This window comes from Biomphalaria glabrata, chromosome 15, assembly GCF_947242115.1.
Source record: "Biomphalaria glabrata chromosome 15, xgBioGlab47.1, whole genome shotgun sequence".
Classification (NCBI taxonomy): Eukaryota; Metazoa; Mollusca; class Gastropoda; family Planorbidae; genus Biomphalaria; species Biomphalaria glabrata.
Window position 1 is genome coordinate 4,068,372 of NC_074725.1, and position 20,368 is coordinate 4,088,739.

General features: G+C 36.9%; 2 protein-coding genes across 4 annotated transcripts in view; one reads left to right on the forward strand and one right to left on the reverse strand.

Annotated features, from left to right (window-relative positions):
• LOC106079155 (protein unc-93 homolog A-like) overlaps positions 1 to 20,368 on the forward strand; it is a 94,175-nt gene that overhangs the window by 52,776 nt on the left and 21,031 nt on the right. The gene's annotated exons all lie outside the window — the stretch shown is intronic.
• LOC129923114 (uncharacterized) lies at positions 2,704 to 8,050 on the reverse strand. The gene is made up of 2 exons (XM_056012634.1): positions 4,518 to 8,050; positions 2,704 to 4,466 (listed from the first exon to the last, which is right to left on the reverse strand). The coding sequence occupies exons 1-2, from the start codon at positions 6,768 to 6,770 to the stop codon at positions 3,909 to 3,911; spliced, it is 2,811 nt and encodes a 936-aa protein (XP_055868609.1). The 5' UTR covers positions 6,771 to 8,050; the 3' UTR covers positions 2,704 to 3,908.

Below are 20,368 nucleotides of genomic sequence, written 5' to 3' on the forward strand. Positions count from 1 at the left end.
AGTTAATATCTACATTAGCTCAGGGACGTAGGAGGCAAGAATATGAACAACTCAAATACACATTATTACACACGGACGATGAAATCGTTAAAACAGAAACTCTTTTAAAACTAGAGGAATTAAACAAGTAAACTTATAGGGGTGCTGAGATTAGGTGTAAAAATTACTTAAGTAATGAAGGTCCTAGTAAACTATTCCTATCGTTTGAACAGAATGTACAATCAAGTAAAATAATAAGCAACATCACAGATAGTGAGGGGAATAAAGTAGATGATTATGAAGATATTAAGAATATTTTTACAAAACACTTCACTACTATATACAGTGAAGAGCCAGTATATACTGATGCTCAAGATAATTTTCTAAAATTTTGCAACCAGCTGGACAAGACAGATGAAGATCTTTTAGGGAGTGCATTTACGCTAGACGAACTCAGGACTGCCCTGGACTCGACTAAGAACAATAAATCACCCGGTCCAGATGGCGTAACATTTGAACTCTATAAAACCTTCTTCCCCCTGCTTGGTCCTCTCTTACTGCGACTATATAGCGACGCCATTAAACTGGGACATTTTCCTCCAAATTTTAACGAAGCATACATCACACTTTTACCTAAGAAATCTGAAAATAACACTTCACCTAGCGACTATAGGCCCATTTCACTTCTCAACACGGACTATAAACTTCTCACAAAAATGATTTTCCTAAGAATGAAACCACTCATAAACCAACTTATCTGACATGACCAGTACTGTTGTATCCCGGACAGAAACATTGACGGCATGATGCATTTTTTACGGGATTTTATCATGTACAGTAAGGATAAAAACCTCAATGTGTCTCTTTTATCTGTAGATCAAGAAAAAGCCTTTGACCGAGTAAGCCATAGCTTCCTGTTCAAGGTGCTTGAGAAATGTAAAATAAGTTCCCTGTTAATCAGATATATAAAGCTTGTCTATACCAATGCAACAAGTAGATTGATAATTAATCATTCTCTCAGTAGGAGTATCCTCATATAAAGGTCTGCCAGACAGGGCTGTCCCTTATCCCCCCTTCTTGTATATCCTTTGCTTGGAACCCTTCTTGGAATCTGTAAGATCTGACCCATCCATTATTGGGATAAATATACCGGGTCGTTCCTTCTCAACCATCAAAGTCAAAGCCTATGCGGATGATACAACCTTTTTTCCATCTTCAGAGCAAGATATTGAGAATATACTAAAGAAATTTACACTTTTCGGAGAAGCTAGTGGTTCAAAAATAAATATAAATAAATCCTCTGTAATGGGACTAGGGAAATGGAAATTCAAAGAGAATTGCGCTTTCAGAATTGTTGATAAAATCAAGATTTGTGGTATTGTCTATACCTGTAATCCTTTGTTCTATTGTAAAGACCAGTGGGAGAATATTTTTGTCAAAGCCTCAAACTTAATTAAACTTTATCAGCACACAGGTTCTACAATATTTGGTAGAGCTGTATTGATAAATAGTTTGGTCATTCCAAAGATTGTCTATTTAGCTAACATTACAGAGCCACCTCCTAAATTCATAAACAAGCTGAACAAGTTAATTAGAAGCTTTATATTTAAAAACACTATTAGGAGCATTAAGCACACTACACTCATTCAAAACAAAGAGGATGGGGGGATAAACTTGCAAGATGTTAAAACAAAAATACAGTCGCTAAGGCTAAAATTTGTAGGTCAAGTAGTTAGAAACCCAACAAACTTTCCCTTGACAATTTACTATTATGGTTTAAGATTAAGTAATCTTCTTCCAATACACAATGATACTCCTCACTATTTTGGTACAGTCACTCATCCATTTTACAGATCTATTTCAAGAGTTTTACCTGGTAATGAACATTTAATACACAACAAAACCAAAGAATCATACACAACACTTAAAAAGCTGTTACAGGAAAGCCTAGTGAATAGGATTAAGTGGGGGAGAGTTCTTGGGGTGACAGAATTCAAGGACACATTCATAAACCTACACAGTAAACATATCCCACCAAAAGCTAGAGAGATTAGTTATAGACTTATCTTTGGGATGACCCCTATGGTTAGAAGACGAGCAAATGACCGTGAATGTATATTATGCCACCTTGAAAATGCTGATAACGAAAAACACATGTATTTGGAATGTCCATTATTCCTTCAAGTTAGAAGTACTGTAATGGACCTATTGGAAGCAAACTGTGGCAATTATGTAAATGTTAACTTGTCTATTATTTTAAACAAGCTGCCAAAACTAAAAAATAAAATGATACATAACTTTAACTTGATTATTGTTTCCGAATACAGGAATCTTGTTTGGGCTACCTGGCTCAAATGTCTACATAATAATAAGGTGTTTGATCCTAATCACTTGGAATTAACATTTAGAAAAATAATGGACTTTAGGGTAGAGAATTATCTAGTTTGATTTTCATATACCTGTATAATGCTCATGTAGTTTTTCAGAAATAGGGTGTTGGGGGTCAGGGATATCTGATATTGTGTTGATTGTTCTGGAGTAGAGTATACTTGTATCATTTTTCTGTCTTTAGGGGGTTCATTGGTTAGTGTCACAACATTCATTCGGATGGTATGACGTCACGATGTGTTGTGATGCCGGGGATTTTATTTGAATTCAATAGTTAACAAAAAATGAAGATCTAGAATAACAATTGACAATTCTTTGATAAAACAGAACTCTGGAACTTTATTAAATACAACGTAAGTACAGTTTATGTACAAATTACAAATCAATGAGCATGGAACATATTACAAAGGCTTTTCAAACAGAGCTCTTAGAAACGTGACTAGCTACAAGGACTTAATTTTATCGACTGACTTTTCTTTCTTACTACCGCCAATTCTCTGGCGCTAACCCTTTTCAAAAATGTCTTTGTTTAAATTCAAATCAACCAATAGATTTCAAACTTACTAATTAAGTCCCTTGGGTAAATCCTGATTTGAATGTCAAGTGTCTAAATTTGAGGATTAAATCCCGAGACTCATGTCGAGGGCTTATATTACTTTCAAAAGTGAAATGTACAAACAATTCTATAATGTAATCTGTGACATATTACCCCCCCCTCCATTTAGCATTTGTATGGTAATAGAAATGCTCATATGTATTAAAAATATTTAAATATACACAAAATACCATACATGAAATTATAGAAAAATGGTTGAGGTAACATATGACAAAATAAAGTCAACTTGGAGATAACAACAATAATAAAAAAATGTAAATGCAGAGAATAAAATTATTGATGACTTTGAACACCTGTCTCACTATTGAAATGGTTATGAAAATGAGACAATGCTTGTCATGAACAATATCAAAAATTGTACAAGGCATAATACTTGGATAAATTAAATCTTGAATTGAATAGGTTACTTCTCTTCATGGTGCTTCATGATAATATTAAAATATGACATTATAACTCATTTGGTTAGTACTAATGTGAAAATGTGTACATGGAAAAATATATTGCATATGAAAAATTGACATAGAAAAAATAATAGAAAAAATAATTGTGATAATACATGACAATCTTCTGAGAAAATAGTACTCAATGTGATATAAATCTCAACATGTGTGAAGCAATGAAAAATTCCAATTGTCTGTCATGTATCTGTACTATTAAAATAGGATATATGCAATAATATTTGACCTGAAATAAAATGCACATGATTTAAAAATTAAAATGTCTGATGCATGTCATATGCAAAGATGCTGAAACATAATAAACAAAGTATCTTGAATGAGTGACTTTCCTCAGTGGGTTGCTTGGTGCTGAAATAAATATAACATCTGATATAGAACTCCTGTGGAAAAAGTGAGTAAACAAATTAATTTATTAATTAAATATAACTGGATAATGTTCTTCCTTGACGAGTATGAATGATAATGGATCAAGTGACACTAAATATGGTATAGTACATATATAAAATGTAAGTGTGAAGTTTAGAACCCTTCTGAATTGCTGTCATGGATGTGTGTACGTTTTTTCTAAACTTGAAGAAAAGGTCTTTCAGTTTATGAAGCTGTTGACTCCATGTCATAATGATCTCACAGATAATGTCTGATTGAACCGCGTTTGAGTTTGGTGAAAATAAGAACTGTCCGAAACCAAAACTCAATTTTCTGGTTGATGAACTTTGACGCTGTAGAACAATGGTAGCAGAATGCTTTGCATTAAAATGTTCAATAGAGCAATGACTGAACATGTCTGAGTTCAATCGGTCAATACAGCAATGTTGAAGAAGTTCATTTGTTCCTTTCTGAAGAAAAGTTGCCCCTTGAGTAGAAGGAGGATGAAACTTGGTGTTGTCAATGTTATTGCTTTCTGAGTTTCTTTCAAATTGCAGTACTGGAAATGTCTCAGAAACACTGGTAAAGAAATCTGCATGGTCTGGAAACACTTTAGTGTCTTTCACTGTTTGTAGTGTTATGTCATCCAGAGTGATGACCTTTGGAATGTCACTTTGATTTGCTGCTGCTATGTCATTCAGAGTGATGACCTTGGGAATGTCAATGTTATTTGATGTCGGTAATGAAACATCTATCTCAGGAATGGGTGTTGATGATGTTTCTTCTTCCTCAGGAATAGTTGCTAAGCTTGTAAAATGTTCAACTTCTGCTTTGATGTCTTCATTATCTGTTTCATGGTAATGTTCAAACATATGAACATGAGATACTCTGGTAAACTTGTTGACATTGATTTCATAAAGCAGGTTGGAAATCCTTCTGGTGATGGTAAATGGACCTTGCCATTTGTAGAATAGCTTGTTACTCCAATCTGGTAACAGTAAATTGACTTGATCTCCTTGAGCAAAATATCTTGATTTCATGTGTTCATGTAATATTCTTTGACTTCCAATGTTCTTGGTTGTAATGGCTTCTTTAGTTGACTCATATTCTTTCAAATGAGGAATACTTGTATGAGTGATAGAGTCAGATTGCATAAAAATTTCTTTGTTATCTGCCTCTGGTTCATGAGACTTGTCTTGATTGACTTCAGTTTGACCAGTTAGAGTTCTTGTATCATTGCTAGAGACTCTGGGCATGTCGTCTTGTTCTTCAAAGTTCAACAATGGACATTCGGGAATTGGAGGTGGACTTATGACCGGTAGGGATGGGTTTGATGTAACTGGGGGTGTCCATGTTGAATGTTCTTGATTGTTGCTGGCTACTGGACTAGTAAATGGTTCTGTTGCATTCTGCATAACTTGAGTAACTGAGGTAGCTATGTGATTATTTTGGCTAACTTGTTCAGGTGCCAAATGTTTTTGTTGTCTGGACATGGATCTTGTCATTACTGCTAAACATTTTTGACCTTGCTGTATGGCATTCGTCCATTCAGTAAGTTCTTGAGGAGTGCATTCTTTAACTCCCTCTATGTTTCCAATGATTAGGTCCACTGGTAGATTGGGTGTTACTAATGCTTTTGTTTGACCACTGAAGAATGGTGTAGTAACATAAATGATGGCTTCAGGTAACTTGCTGACAGTTCCGTTGAATGCAGTGACTTGGACGTGGTTGCCTGTGAAACGGTTTGCGTGTACGAAGCGTTCATGTACTAATGTGGACGTGCTTCCGGTGTCACGAAGAACTTCCACCTTCTTGTCTCCTACAAAGCCTGGATAAAATTTGAGACCATTGGACTTTGCAATGACTGTCATAGTTGAGTGCTCATTGTAATAGCTTCTGTTATATGAGCTTCTGTTTGGCATATATTGTGGTCTGGAGTCCTGTGAATGACTTCTGTAGCGAGGTTTGTTGTTATCTGGTTTATTGTTTCCAGGTGCTTTGTTGAGATTGTATTGCTCTCTATTGCTGTATCTTTGAGTTGGTGATGTGGGTCTATCAAAATTTTGATTTTTGGAGTCTGCCTGTTTTTTCCAACATTCATGAGTTTGGTGACCCTTTTTATGGCAAAATGAACATTCTGTGGTTCTGCTGCGGCATTGAGACGTGAAATGCCCTAGTTTATGACATTTGTTGCATTTGACTTTGTCATCTGACTTATATCTTGCATTTTTGTCTTGAGCAAAGCAGACAAAATTTTCTTCAACAGATGGTTTGACTGACTTGTTTGGATAGGCTGCTCTATATTGTCTGATGATCTTGGTTAATGTCTGTATATCAGTAGGATTTCTCTCTATAATGTAAGATTGAATATCTTCTGAGTGAGCATGGGTGATGTTGTCGATAATAATATGTTGACGAAGAGCTTGGTAACTTTCTTCTATTTTTGCCATGGATACCCATCTATCAAACCACATTGACATATTAGCTACAAAAATTTGAGGATCATCATTTTGCTGTGGCCTTTCATTATAGAATTTCTTTCTATAGTTGGCTGAAGTTGCTCCGTATTGGCGCAGTAGAGCTTCCTTGATATCAGAGTAAGTGCTGCGTTCATTGATTGACAGTTGTGAGCAAATGTTGACAGCTTTGCCAGTCAAAAGGGTGAGGAGTGAGCTCGACCAATGTGCTTCAGGTAGACCGGATGTTGTAGCTATTTCTTCAAATCTTATGAGATACGAGTCCATATTGTCAATGTTTTCGTTGAATGCCGATATTTTGTTCATTAATCTGTATTTGTCAAACATACTTGAGTGACCTTGAATTGAAATGCTTTCTTTATTTTGCCTTTCGAATTCCATTTTTTCTTTTTCATGTTGTCTTTGCTTTTCGGCGTCTTGCCTTTGTTTTTCAGATTCTTGCCTTTGTTTTTCGGCGTCTTGCAATTTTTTTTCTTCTAATTGCATGCGTTTTTCAGATTCTTGTAATTTTTTTTCTTCTAATTGTATGCGTTTTTCAGATTCTTGCTCTTAATATTCTTTTTCTTCTTGTTTCTCTGCCCACTGGTCTGGCTTTGAAATTTGCTTTTCTTTGGCAAATTCTATTAATTCGAAGAATCGTTGTGTTCTAGAACTGGAAGCCATATTTAATTTCTTTGTTAGTTTCTTGTATTGGAGCAAAATGTTCAATATCTGGATTTTGGCTTTATCTCAGATATAATAATAATATAGATCTATTGAGCCGATGTACTTTTTACTGGTTTAACAGTTGGTTAAATCTGGTCTTCTTTATAACGCCAGTTATTTGATTTACTGGTCTTTTTTATACTGCCAGTTATTTGCTTTACTGGTCTTTTATATTGCCAGTTATTTACTTTACTGGTCTTTTTTATAATGCCAGTTATTTGACTTACTGGTCTTTTAATAATGCCAGTTATTTGACTTACTGGTCTTTTAATAATGCCAGTTATTATGTATATTGGTCTTATTCCTTTTGCCAATTACATATAATAATAGTTTTCGTGAGTTAGACGTAACTCTAACGAAAATCTTTATAAAAGAATTATCGATAACCAACTGACCTGTTAAACACAGAAATTCTGTCCTCCGTTAAATAAGAATGAAGTTCCTTTGAAGAGTTTTAGAAATTGGTCCCAGATCTAGATCTTGAATAAATTTCGTTAAAAGTTGTCCATGAACTTTTGTTAGTCGGAGAGTGCCAAATATGTCACAACAACATTCGGATGGTATGACGTCACGATGTGTTGTGATGCCGGGGATTTTATTTGAATTCAATAGTTAACAAAAAATGAAGATCTAGAATCACAATTGACAATTCTTTGATAAAACAGAACTCTGGAACTTTATTAAATACAACGTAAGTACAGTTTATGTACAAATTACAAATCAATGAGCATGGAACATATTACAAAGGCTTTTCAAACAGAGCTCTTAGAAACGTGACTAGCTACAAGGACTTAATATTATCGACTGACTTTTCTTTCTTACTACCGCCAATTCTCTGGCGCTAACCCTTTTCAAAAATGTCTTTGTTTAAATTCAAATCAACCAATAGATTTCAAACTTACTAATTAAGTCCCTTGGGTAAATCCTGATTTGAATGTCAAGTGTCTAAATTTGAGGATTAAATCCCGAGACTCATGTCGAGGGCTTATATTACTTTCAAAAGTGAAATGTACAAACAATTCTATAATGTAATCTGTGACAGTTAGGTAGTATGTCTTTGATATTAAATAATATTTCTATTACTGTTTATTATATTTTTAGGTTAATCACTTTTCAATTGTTTATGATTTAATACTTGTGAATTATGATAACTTACAAATAAAAACATATTTAAAAAAAAAAAAAAAAAAAAAAAAGCCCACAAAAGAGGCAAGATGGCCCATAAAAGAGGCATATAAAGCCCAAAAAAGAGGCAAAGAAAAGAGGCATAAAGCCCAAGGATTCCTATGATGATAAAGCTAAAACTGAATAGCGCAAATTCTGAGGTTTCCTAAAAAAAAAAAAAAAAAAAAAATAATTAAAAACTAAAATAAAAAAAAATCCCACAAAAGAGGCAATAGGGGCCCATAAATGAGACAAAGAAAAGAGGCCCAAGGATTCCTATGATGAAAAAGCTAAAATTGAATAGCGCAAATTCTGAGGTTTCCTATTAGCAAAAAAATATTACTAAACAATTATTTAAAACTATATCCGATCCGACAAAGTAGATACTGTGTAATAGTGCGTAAAGCCTTCATCACATTGTTTTGTTGTCCTCTGTATTGTGTACAAATTGTTTACAACAGAATTAAAAAAAAAAGGATTATTAAGTATTAAGCAAACAAAAGTAACATCTAAGTATGTTACAGAGTTGTCGTACTTGCGGTACTCTAATGAATGGCGAAGCCGAATTGAAGAGCAGGCTTATAACAAAGATCTAGAACAGTGATTCCCAAAGTGGTCTATATAGACCCCCAGGGGTCTACGAAGACTTCCAAGGGGTCTACGAAAGTGAAAAAGTAAATTGGGGGTCTATGAGCTGTCCATGGGGGTCTATGACTTTAATTTTCACATCCCATTAATGTAACTATTTCAAACACTTATAAATGATTTGTACCTTAGTTATAAATATTTACCATAGTATTATAAATTCAAAAGTAAAATAGTCGTATTTAATTACAATAGGCCTACTAATCTAAATAGTTAATTTTGTCTACATGTAAGTAACGTTTAACAAAAAGAAATCTTTATTTTAAAGCGTTGATTATTTATTTCCTTGTTAAATAAGCGGTTGTCTATAATAAGAGCCTTTATACGAAATCAATTAAACTTGAGCATTATTTGAGACGGTGCCACCCTGATAAAAAGAGAAAAGTGAGAAAAAAATGTCAGAATAGATCCACAAAATCTTTCTTCAACATCATATAGAAAAGATGGTGGTTTGTGAGCCTCTTACAAGATCTCTATACCTATAGCCAAATACGAAAAACATTATAGATAAAACATTGATTTTACCAGCCCTTGAAGTAGTTTTAAAATCTGTTTTACACAAACCTTCATCTGATATTATGAAACGAATTTCTTTTAGTAACACTACAGTTCAAGGGCACATCGGTGGGATGAGCATTAAAGCTGCAAACTGCCTAATGGTCTTCAGCTCCATAGTTTTCCCCAGGGCTGACCCACGAAACCTTTCCCGTGTTTGGGTGTATAGCTGCAAAGCAGCAGAGGTTTGAATTCTATTTTCCTTCGGCTAGGTGGGCTGCAAGTCAAGGCTAATGAGTCCCTCCTGCCCGAAGCTTATTGGTTTAGGCGCCAGTAACTCACCTTTGCCTCTTCTCCTGTTAGTGAATACAGCTCCGCAGGACCAATATTTGAGCCAAATGTGAAAGCTCAAGAAATACACGAGAAACTCTTTGCGAACTTTTACAATAATACATAAGGCAAATTAATTAAATTGTACACTGCAGTTAGAAATTAGTTAGAAAAATTAGTTTATGAATGTGCAAAAATGCAATATAAGTTAAGCAGGGGGTCTACCGAAAATTAGAAAACATGGCAAGGGGTCTACGAGACAAAAAAGTTTGGGAACCACTGATCTAGAAGATAGAGAGATGTCCAAATTGATCATGGAATAGTGTCATTCTCTGACCAATGCCTTGTATTTGGTTCATAGTTCTTAAAGAAAGTTAATACCATTATATTTAAACAAAAATTTCTGACCTGACTTATTTAGAATTGCTATGAATATTGAAATCTAACATGAAAACAAAGCGAAATAATAGACCTGTTGGGCGATGCAGTGCTGATCAAAATACCGGTACTATATGAGGTCATAGCGGAGCCATTTTTCTCTTTCATTGCACTTATGTCATATCAAAAGTTGATCAAATTACTGAAATTAGCTCCAAATAATAAATAATGCACCTGGTTGCATATGACCTCAGAACGAGATAGCTGGAGGTCACTTACAGAGGCCTCGGGATACATATAATTGACAGACGTAGACGGCGAAAAAAATCTAAATCGACTACAGGCGGACAATGGTTATGCCTGCGCTGGATGTGGCAAAATACGTTGGCCACAGCCGGGGCTGCGTAGTGACGGGAATACTGCACTCCTCATTAATCTTCGGACTCGAAGAGAAGCCCTTTTGTCATTTCTGTACAATTACTTGACAGATTTCATTGACATAAAATACTGTCATCATGTTTAAGTCTTAAATGCCCAGTTACATTTCAAGTGCAAACGACAAAAGGTTGTATGATGCCACCATTATTTTAGTCGCATTTGACCCAGATGATATTGCCATAGCATATTGTTCAGAGACGCAATCCTTTAAAGAAACCTTTCATAACGACAAATCAAGTCTGTGTACGAGATTTTGATGTTTATTTTATTTTATTATAAACAGCTAAATTTTGTTTTATATAGACAATTACATTTTATCACTACATTTTCTAAACAATGCCCCAGCATGCATCTTATTTCTCACATTGTCTGTATCAATTTGTTAAGCTTAGCGGGCACTATCAAAATTTCGATTGATCAAAAATTATTTAAGAATTTCTATGACACAGAGCAGGTTGGCTTCACATTGTGTTTTTTTTCCATTGAGCGAGAAACAGCCAAAAGTTTAGAAATAGATGCACTGGTTACTGACTTTGCTACTTAGAAGGCTAGAAAAATGTTCGATCTATTTACAGTTAAATGATGGAAGTAGAATTAGATTATAGTTTGTATTAATATTGAAAACTTTTCTCCTAGAAGTGTTTTAGTACCATGTAAATGTGTAGAATGTACAACTCATCAAACATTTCTTTATTCACTTGAAACATCTTTAAGTCATTTAATTCTGTTAAGAAATTGTACAAACATTGACTTTTAAAGCACTATTACTTGCCTGAGTCCTAACTGAATCAAACGTAATGATATTGTTACTAATTACTTATATAAAAAGATAATCCACTTGCAATTGGAACGTCTTTTGATGAATGCAGCGATACATATAAATTATTCAATTGTTTTGTCTCATTATCTATTTTGGGAGGGGCCCCATCAAAATATTCTTGAACCCGGGCCCACGGGTACCTTGCTACGCCACTGACTATAGGAAGGAGTCTAGGTGGAAGCAGAGTGGACCCGGGGCGGCAAAACATTTTGGTCAATGATGTCCAAACTATACCCGTGGGCCATATCTGACCCGTGTGACGGGATGCCATCAGGATCCAAGAAATGTCAGCTCACAGTGCAGTATGACGCCGCAAAAGATCGGTTGCTTTGAATCGAGACCAATTGTCATAATAGGCCTGAACACCGACACGTGACGTGGCAACAGACCTGTGACGTGGCGGTTGGTCTCCACTACTCGAAGGTTGCAACGTCGCAGTGTTATGGAGTGTGTGTGTGTGTGTGTTTGTGTTTCTATGGTGACGGTGGTAAGAGGTTTGCGATTGGTTGTGATTGAGGCAAGATAAACGGCATTGTCGTCACTTGGTCTTAGGTACAACAGACGACTCCAGAACGCCAGATTGAAAAGAAGTGTTATTGTAGTGAGTTAGATTTTGTTCAGACTACCATTTTATAGTATTATTATTACGAAAGTCTACTACATTTATTTCATTTTCAGTTCGTAGGGGCGCTGTGAGAGTTCGTAGGGGGAGCTGTGACAGTTCGTAGGGGGAGCTGTGAGAGCTCATATTGGCGCTGTGAGAGTTCATATTGGCGCTGTGAGAGTTCGTAGTGGTGCTGTGACAGTTCTTAAGGGTGCTGTGACAGTTCGTAGTGGTGCTGTGACAGTTCGTAGTGGTGCTGTGACAGTTCTTAGGGGTGCTGTGACAGTTCTTAGGGGTGCTGTGACAGTTCTTAAGGGTGCTGTGACAGTTCTTAGGGGTGGTGTGACAGTTATTTGGGGTGCTGTGACAGTTCTTAGGGGTGGTGTGACAGTTCTTAGGGGTGCTGTGACAGTTATTTGGGGTGCTGTGACAGTTCGTAGGGGTGATGTGACAGTTCGTAGGGGTGATGTGACAGTAGGCCTTAATGATCGAAAACGAGGGGGTGCTGTGAGAGTTCGTAGGGTGTGCTGTGAGAGTTCGTAGGGGGTGCTGTGAGAGTTCATATTGGCGCTGTGAGAGTTCGTAGGGGTGCTGTGACAGCTCGTAGGGGCGCTGTGAGAGTTCATATTGGCGCTGTGAGAGTTCGTAGGGGCGCTGTGAGAGTTCATATTGGCGCTGTGAGAGTTCGTAGGGGTGCTGTGACAGCTCGTAGGGGCGCTGTGAGAGTTCGTAGTGGTGCTGTGACAGTTCGTAGGGGTGCTGTGACAGCCCGTAGGGGCGCTGTGAGAGTTCGTAGGGGCGCTGTGAGAGTTCGTAGTGGTGCTGTGACAGTTCTTAAGGGTGCTGTGACAGTTCTTAGGGGTGCTGTGACAGTTATTTGGGGTGCTGTGACAGTTCGTAGGGGTGATGTAACAGTAGGCCTTAATGATCGAAAACGAGGGGGTGCTGTGAGAGTTCGTAGGGGCGCTGTGAGAGTTCGTAGGGGTGCTGTGAGAGTTCGTAGGGGCGCTGTGAGAGTTCGTAGGGGTGCTGTGAGAGTTCGTAGGGGCGCTGTGAGAGTTCATATTGGCGCTGTGAGAGTTCGTATGGGCGCTGTGAGAGTTCATATTGTCGCTGTGAGAGTTCGTAGGGGTGCTGTGAGAGTTCGTAGGGGCGCTGTGAGAGTTCATATTGGCGCTGTGAGAGTTCGTAGGGGCGCTGTGAGAGTTCATATTGGCGCTGTGAGAGTTCGTAGGGGTGCTGTGACAGCTCGTAGGGGCGCTGTGAGAGTTCGTAGTGGTGCTGTGACAGTTCGTTGGGGTGCTGTGACAGCCCGTAGGGGCGCTGTGAGAGTTCGTAGGGGCGCTGTGAGAGTTCGTAGGGGCGCTGTGAGAGTTCATATTGGCGCTGTGAGAGTTCGTATTGGCGCTATGAGAGTTCGTATTGGCGCTGTGAGAGTTCATATTGACGCTGTGAGAGTTCGTAGGGGTGCTGTGACAGCTCGTAGGGGCGCTGTGAGAGTTCGTAGTGGTGCTGTGACAGTTCGTAGGGGTGCTGTGACAGCCCGTAGGCGCGCTGTGAGAGTTCGTAGGGGCGCTGTGAGAGTTCATATTGGCGCTGTGAGAGTTCATATTGGCGCTGTGAGAGTTCGTAGGGGCGCTGTGACAGCTCGTAGTGGTGCTGTGACAGCTCGTAGGGGCGCTGTGACAGTTCGTAGGGGCGCTGTTACAGTTCGTAGGGGCGCTGTGACAGTTCGTAGTGGTGCTGTGACAGTTCGTAGGGGTGCTGTGACAGTTCGTAGGGGCGCTGTGACAGTTCATAGTGGTGCTGTAACAGCTAGTAGGGGTGCTGTGACAGTTCTTAAGGGTGCTGTGACAGTTATTTGGGGTGCTGTGACAGTTCTTAGGGGTGGTGTGACAGTTCTTAAGAGTGCTGTGACAGTTCTTAGGGGTGCTGTGACAGTTATTTGGGGTGCTGTGACAGTTCGTAGGGGTGATGTGACAGTAGGCCTTAATGATCGAAAACGAGTAACATTCAAAGACAACTCTTTCTTGATGAAGCTGATGACATTTTGTAAGAGCGATTACTTTGTTCTTAATAACTATTGAACGATTATTTAAAAAAAAAACAACTTAACAGTCCCTATTCCCCCTCCCCGTCACACCATTATTTGGGAATTGGTGACATTGGTTGGTAGAGGACCACGTGATATGTGAGTTTATGGAGAATATGATGTTTCACGTGGAATAGGGGAGTCCACAGTGGAAGTATGGGATATTTTGGTCCCATGAAAAAAAAATTTTTGTTTGGTAATACAGATCCAGACTTACAAATATAAAAAGAAAGCATTCTAGACTGAATTCTGAATAAGACGATGCGATAGTAGTTCCTAAATGTCTATTTCTTTATATAATTCTTTAGTGAGTATAAGCGGGAACTACTATATTCAAGATATAGATCTCTAAAGTCTAGACCACATTTAATTTTGAATGATTATATTTTGAAAAAAATAATAAAGTTCAAAACAGTTTTCCCTGTGTGACCAATTAGCGATTAATTATTTTTACCCAAAATATAATACACACAAACTGTCAGATTGGTAGAAAAATCGTTAGAGCCGCCATCGAGATCCTTGTCCAGGTTCCAGTTTCCATTTTAAACCAATGAAGAGTTTGCAAAACTAACCAATCAAATAAAGCATTTCACCAAGACGTTTTTAAGTCAGAATTTATATATTTACATATTTTGTTGACATTTGACATCTTCATTAAATGCGGAAAAACTATTAATAGCTTTTTTTTTGGTGTATCCGGTGTACAAAATAACGGGAGTGGTGATAAACGTTGTTTTTTAAAAAGCGTAGGATCATTTCTCTAGCACTTATTTAGCACCACAGAATCCCGTGTTCCAAGCACTTCCGTTTATGGCAAACATTTATTTAAATATTCAAAGGAAACATTTTGACTTTTACTCAACGACTTAATACTTATTTGAAAACATATGGGCAACTAATTAAGCAGTAATAGTATTGAGATGTCGTGTAAACCAGTGATGCTCAACCTTATTCGGCCGGCGGGCCATTTTAATTTCCGACACTCGTGTGGTGGGCCTCATGAACAAAAAAGTAAAAAGGAAATAGACAATGAACCGTTTTTATTAGAAACTCGTTAATCTAGTGCGAACATTAATGTATGAGTCTCATTAGGCTGTGTAATGTACTATAAAAAGAGCCACTCTTTCTTTAGATAACAAATATGTTGGCTTATAGGTACAAATCCATTTACCCTGACGTAGGGGAAAGATTTTTTAAAAAACTTTTCTACACTTTATGACGACGTTTCGGCGGGCCGGATTGAATCACATCGAGGGCCGGATGTGGCACGCGGGCCGCATTTTGGACATCACTGGTTTAAAATATAGCTCAAGCATTAATTTTTTTTAGCAGCTGGCAACAGTGACATTCAATTCAGCGTCCTTGACAATGTTTAATTCATCGTTAAAATCTCCAACGAATAGATCACAAAATTATTTTGGTTTTCTTTGCCAAAAGGGTACGCACGTGACACCTGTCAATGTCCGTGCCTGGGGACTGGAAGTGTGCGGGTATCAATATAAGTTATTTTTAGACGCCAGACAAAAAGTGAGGTGATTTTGCGGGGGGGGGGGGGCAGTGTAAGCGTATGTGTGGTTATGTGTGTGATCGTAGAAATGATGAAAGCTAATCAATCAACGGTCCAGAGACAATGGATATAAATCTATTAGAGAGATTCTGATAATGTTACAATTACTCCTCGTATTATTCAGTTTTTGATAATCAAATTTTCTTGCGAATCATCTTTGAAGAATATCATTTGATGTTTCGAGTTCTTGACCCTACGTTGATATCAAGAAATTATTATTGATAGCATGAGATCTGAAAGAGATTGCCATCAAGATAGTTTTGTTTTATAATAAACAATCTTTAAGAAGAAGCCTTTTTTTTATGTTCCTTTTCGCCTAGTAGAGTTTGTTTGTTGATCCTAAAGAAACTTGGAACCAAAACAAAGAGCTTCTGTTTGCACGTGTCATAGCTGTAAGGAATAATGTCTTATTACTATTATTATTATTATTATTATTATTATTTTAAAAATATTTTGTTCTTCTTGTTGGCTTCAGTAACATTTCGAAAACAAAAACTGTTGTTTTTTTACACACTATGGCTAGACGCAAATATGAAATAAAAAAATAAAAAGAATGGTGTTTGTTTGTGTCTGGGTATGTGTGTGTTTGACGCCGAGAGAATGATAGAAAAAAAGAATGAGAGATCGACAGGGAAAGAAAGAGAATAAGTGAGAATACGACATTATAAGAGAGAGATAGGAAGAGAGGGAGAATATTAGAATAAGACCAAAAAAAGAGAGATAGAAACAAAGAAACTAAAAGAGAGAAATTGAAACAAAGAGACTAAAAGAGAGAGAGAGAGATTGAAACAAAGATACTAAGAGAGAGAGAGAGAGAGATATTGAAATAAAGAGACTAAAAGAGAGAAAGATTGAAACAAAGAGACTAAAGAGAGAAATTGAAACAAAGAGACTAAAAGAGAGAGAGAGAGAGAGATTGAAACAAAGAGACTAAAAGAGAGAGATTGAAACAAAGAGACTAAAGAGAGAGAGAGATAGAAACAAAGAGACTAAAAGAGAGAGATTGAAACAAAGAGACTAAAAGAGAGAGAGATTGAAACAAAGAGACTAAAAGAGAGAGATTGAAACAAAGAGACTAAGAGAGAGAGAGAGATTGAAACAAAGAGACTAAAATAGAAAGATTGAAACAAAGAGACTAAAGAGAGAGATAGAAACAAAGAGACTAAAAGAGAGAGAAAGATTGAAACAAAGAGACTAAAAGAGAGAGATTGAAACAAAGAGACTAAAAAGAGAGAGAGAGAGAGATTGAAACAAAGAGATTAAAAGAGAGAGAGAGATGGAAACAAAGAGACTAAAAGAGAGACTATGGAGAAGAGGTGGAAAGAAAGAACGAGATAGTGAAAGAAAGGGAGCTAATCAAAGAGGGAGAGAAACCATTTTTTTAATAAAATTTACTAAACTATCCTTACGGTCAGGTCCCAGAATCCACCTTCTTGCAGAAAACCCGATCTAAAAATTAAAAAAAATAAACTGGACCAAACCTAGTCCGAGTAATTGACAGCCCAATGCATCAATAAGTTATCTTGCATTTACGAACTATTTCAACCATACTTCTGGTCAGTTAAGTCACTCTTCACCAACACTAGTAATGACCTTAACTGTCCATTATGTCACTGAGTGTCTCCTACTCCCGTGTTCCAGTTAAGAGACAGTCCGAGGGTAAGATAATCCTCTTCTTACTTACTCAACATTCGGACAACGTATTGACCAATGTGACAGTAAGATAGCCCCCCCTCCCCACTACTGGCATCTACATTCCCTTTTTACCTTAGGTCAGTAAGACAGTCATACCCTTTTTTTTTTCTCTTTTACAATCCTAACCTACTCAAGCAACGGACCAACGGGCCCGTAAGATAGTCAACCGCCTTTTTTGTTTTAAAAACAATCCTACCCTCCTCAAGCAACGGACCAACGGGTCAGTCAAAAAAGCTCCCCACCACAATCCCATTTCCTCTACATTTCCCCAGCAGTATTGATTGGTTCAAGGTATCATTAGGAAACGATAAGGCCGGACTGTATATTTTGTTTCTCAAGGAACTTCGCACACAGTCTTGCACTGTAGTCCACGTGTAAAATAACTTTGTGCTGCAGTCTATGTCTATGTCTAAAACATCTTTGTACTCGTAGTACTTCAATCTACGTGTAGTGTAGTCTGTGTGTAAGACAGCTCTTTCCGTCTGTGTGTAAGACAGCTCTTTTCGTCTGTGTGTAAGACAGCTCTTTTCGTCTGTGTGTAAGACAACTCTTTTCGTCTGTGTGTAAGACAGCTCTTTTCGTCTGTGTGTAAGACAGCTCTTTTCGTCTGTGTGTAAGACAACTTTGTACTAAAAGATTTGAATTGTAGTCTATGAAAGACAGCTTTGTGGTTTGTGCAAGATAACTTTGTACTAAAGATAGATTTCAACTATGTAAGACAACTTTGTACTAAAAATAGATTTCAACTATGTAAGGCAACTTTGTACTAAAGATAGATTTCAACTATGTAAGGCAACTTTGTACTAAAGATAGATTTGAACTATGTAAGGCAACTTTGTGGTTTGTATAAGACTGCTTTGATCTAAAAGACAGATTTGTACTGAAGTATGTAAGACAGCTTTGTACTGTATGTGAAAGATAAGCTTTGTACTGTAGTCTATGTGTAAGATAAGTTTTGTACTGTAGTCTATGTGTAAGATAAGCTTTGTACTGTAGTCTATGTGTAAGATAAGCTTTGTACTGTAGTCTATGTGTAAGATAAGCTTTGTACTGTAGTCTATGTGAAAGATAAGTTTTGTACTGTAGTCTATGTGTAAGATAAGCTTTGTACTGTAGTCTATGTGTAAGACAAGCTTTGTACTGTAGTCTATGTGTAAGATAAGCTTTGTACTGTAGTCTATGTGAAAGGTAAGCTTTGTACTGTAGTCTATGTGTAAGATAAGCTTTGTACTGTAGTCTATGTGTAAGATAAGCTGTGTATTGTAGTCTATGTGTAAGATTAGCTGTGTATTGTACTCTAAATAATATAAGCTTTTTAATGTAGTCTATATGTAAGAATTGTATTGCAGTCTATGTTTAAGATAAGCTTTCTACTGTAGCCTTTGTGCCTTTTCAACCTGGCTCTGGACTATCAGCTTGGTTATGGCTTATCACAGTACTGATATGAAATACGAATGTGTCACATAATCATACGACTTTGTCATGACCAAACCATGCTTCTCACAGAATGCTAATGCGACATGTCATGTTTGTATGATGTTGTATGACACAATACTGTATAGTCAAATGATGTAAAAAAATTACAATAACATTATGCAAGTAGTATAAATAACTTGAAATAAAAAGACCATCCGAAGTTATCCCGAATTAAAAATGTAACAATGAAATTCAAAGTTGAAATCTTTGGATTACTATGAGCTAAGCCGCAAATCCAACAAGCTTCTTAAACCATCGGCTCGACTGTATAATTAGCAGAATCTATTTTTGTTTTCTGCTGGTCTATCGGTTTGTTTGTCTGGTTATATTTCTGTGGACAGACAAGACGTCTGATCGATACAGACAACAACCTCCCGAGAAGAGAGTGGACTCTTGTTTTTCTTGTGACCTTCTTAAAAAAATGTTTTTATTCAACCCCCCCTCCCACCAATAATCTTCTTCCTTTGTATTGTTTTATAAAGACAGAGTTTGACTTAAAAATGAACACACCGAAATGCAGATTGCTAAAGAAGACACGAGATTTATTTAATTTTTAAAGTTTTAGATTTATTTATTTCCTCGTTCAGTTCACTATTGGAGAATTTTACCCAAAACCGAAACAATGACAACGACTCTGCATTGAATCTCAATGCTGACAGCCAGATAAAAATGAAATTGAGATAAAGCTCAAAACGTTATGTCATTATCTTATCTTATCTTATAAAATACAGACGTTAGTTCATAAAAGAAGATGATTACGTCCTACGCGTCATGCATCTAGTCATTAAATTCTGCCAAGTCATTGGTTTTCCTGGCTGGCTCAGGCAACTCATTCCATGGTCTAATAGCACTAGGGAAGAAGAAGCATTTGTACAAATTTGTCCTAGCATATGGAACGAGTAATATTCCTTAATCTTTGTGTCTTTCTGAGTATTTTATTAGGTTTTGTTTTTATCTTATCTTATATAATACAGACGTTACTTCAAAAAAGAAGATGATTACGTCCTACGCGTCATGCATTTAGTCATGCATATTAATCAATGACCTAAATTCTGTCAAGTCATTGGTTTTCCTGGCTAGCTCAAGCAACCGATTCCATGCTTTAATAGCACTAGGGAAGAAGGAGAATTTGTATAAATTTGTCCTAGCAAATGGACCGAGGAATGTGCCTTTATCTTTGTGTCTTTGTGAGTATTTTATTAGATTTTGAAGATTATGGTTCAGTGTTTTATGTATAAGTGCTACTTTACGTTTGAGTCTTCTATCCTGAAGGCTTTCTAAATTTAGTGATTTTACTAAAGGTGTTACTCTAGTCAAATATGAATATTCGTTTGTTATGAATCTCACTGCTCTATTTTATGTCTGTTCCAGTTTCTTAATGAATGCACTGAACTAAAATGTATTTAAATGATCACGTGTGTACGGGTGCTACTCATTTGTTTGAAGTTGCATCACGGTAAAGGTCTAATGCTTTCTTTATATTTGATTTGAATTTTTAGGGCTATAAAATGCTCTAAAATTATCTGATACGGTGGATGAGTGGTAAAGCGAGTGGTAAAGCGGAGTGGTAAAGCGTGTGGTAAAGCGCGTGGTAAAGCGCGTGGTAAAGCGCTTGGATTCCGAACCAGTGGGCTCCGAAATGGAATATCTGCTAAAGACTGGGATTTTTTAATCT

Excerpts from the sequence above, each read along its gene's own strand:
- LOC129923114 (XM_056012634.1), bottom strand. The coding sequence starts at position 6,770 with ATGCAATTAGAAGAAAAAAAATTGCAAGACGCCGAAAAACAAAGGCAA. Across the intron at positions 4,467-4,517 it reads ATAACATTGACATTCCCAAG|GTCATCACTCTGGATGACAT; the intron begins GTCATCACTCTG and ends GACATTCCAAAG.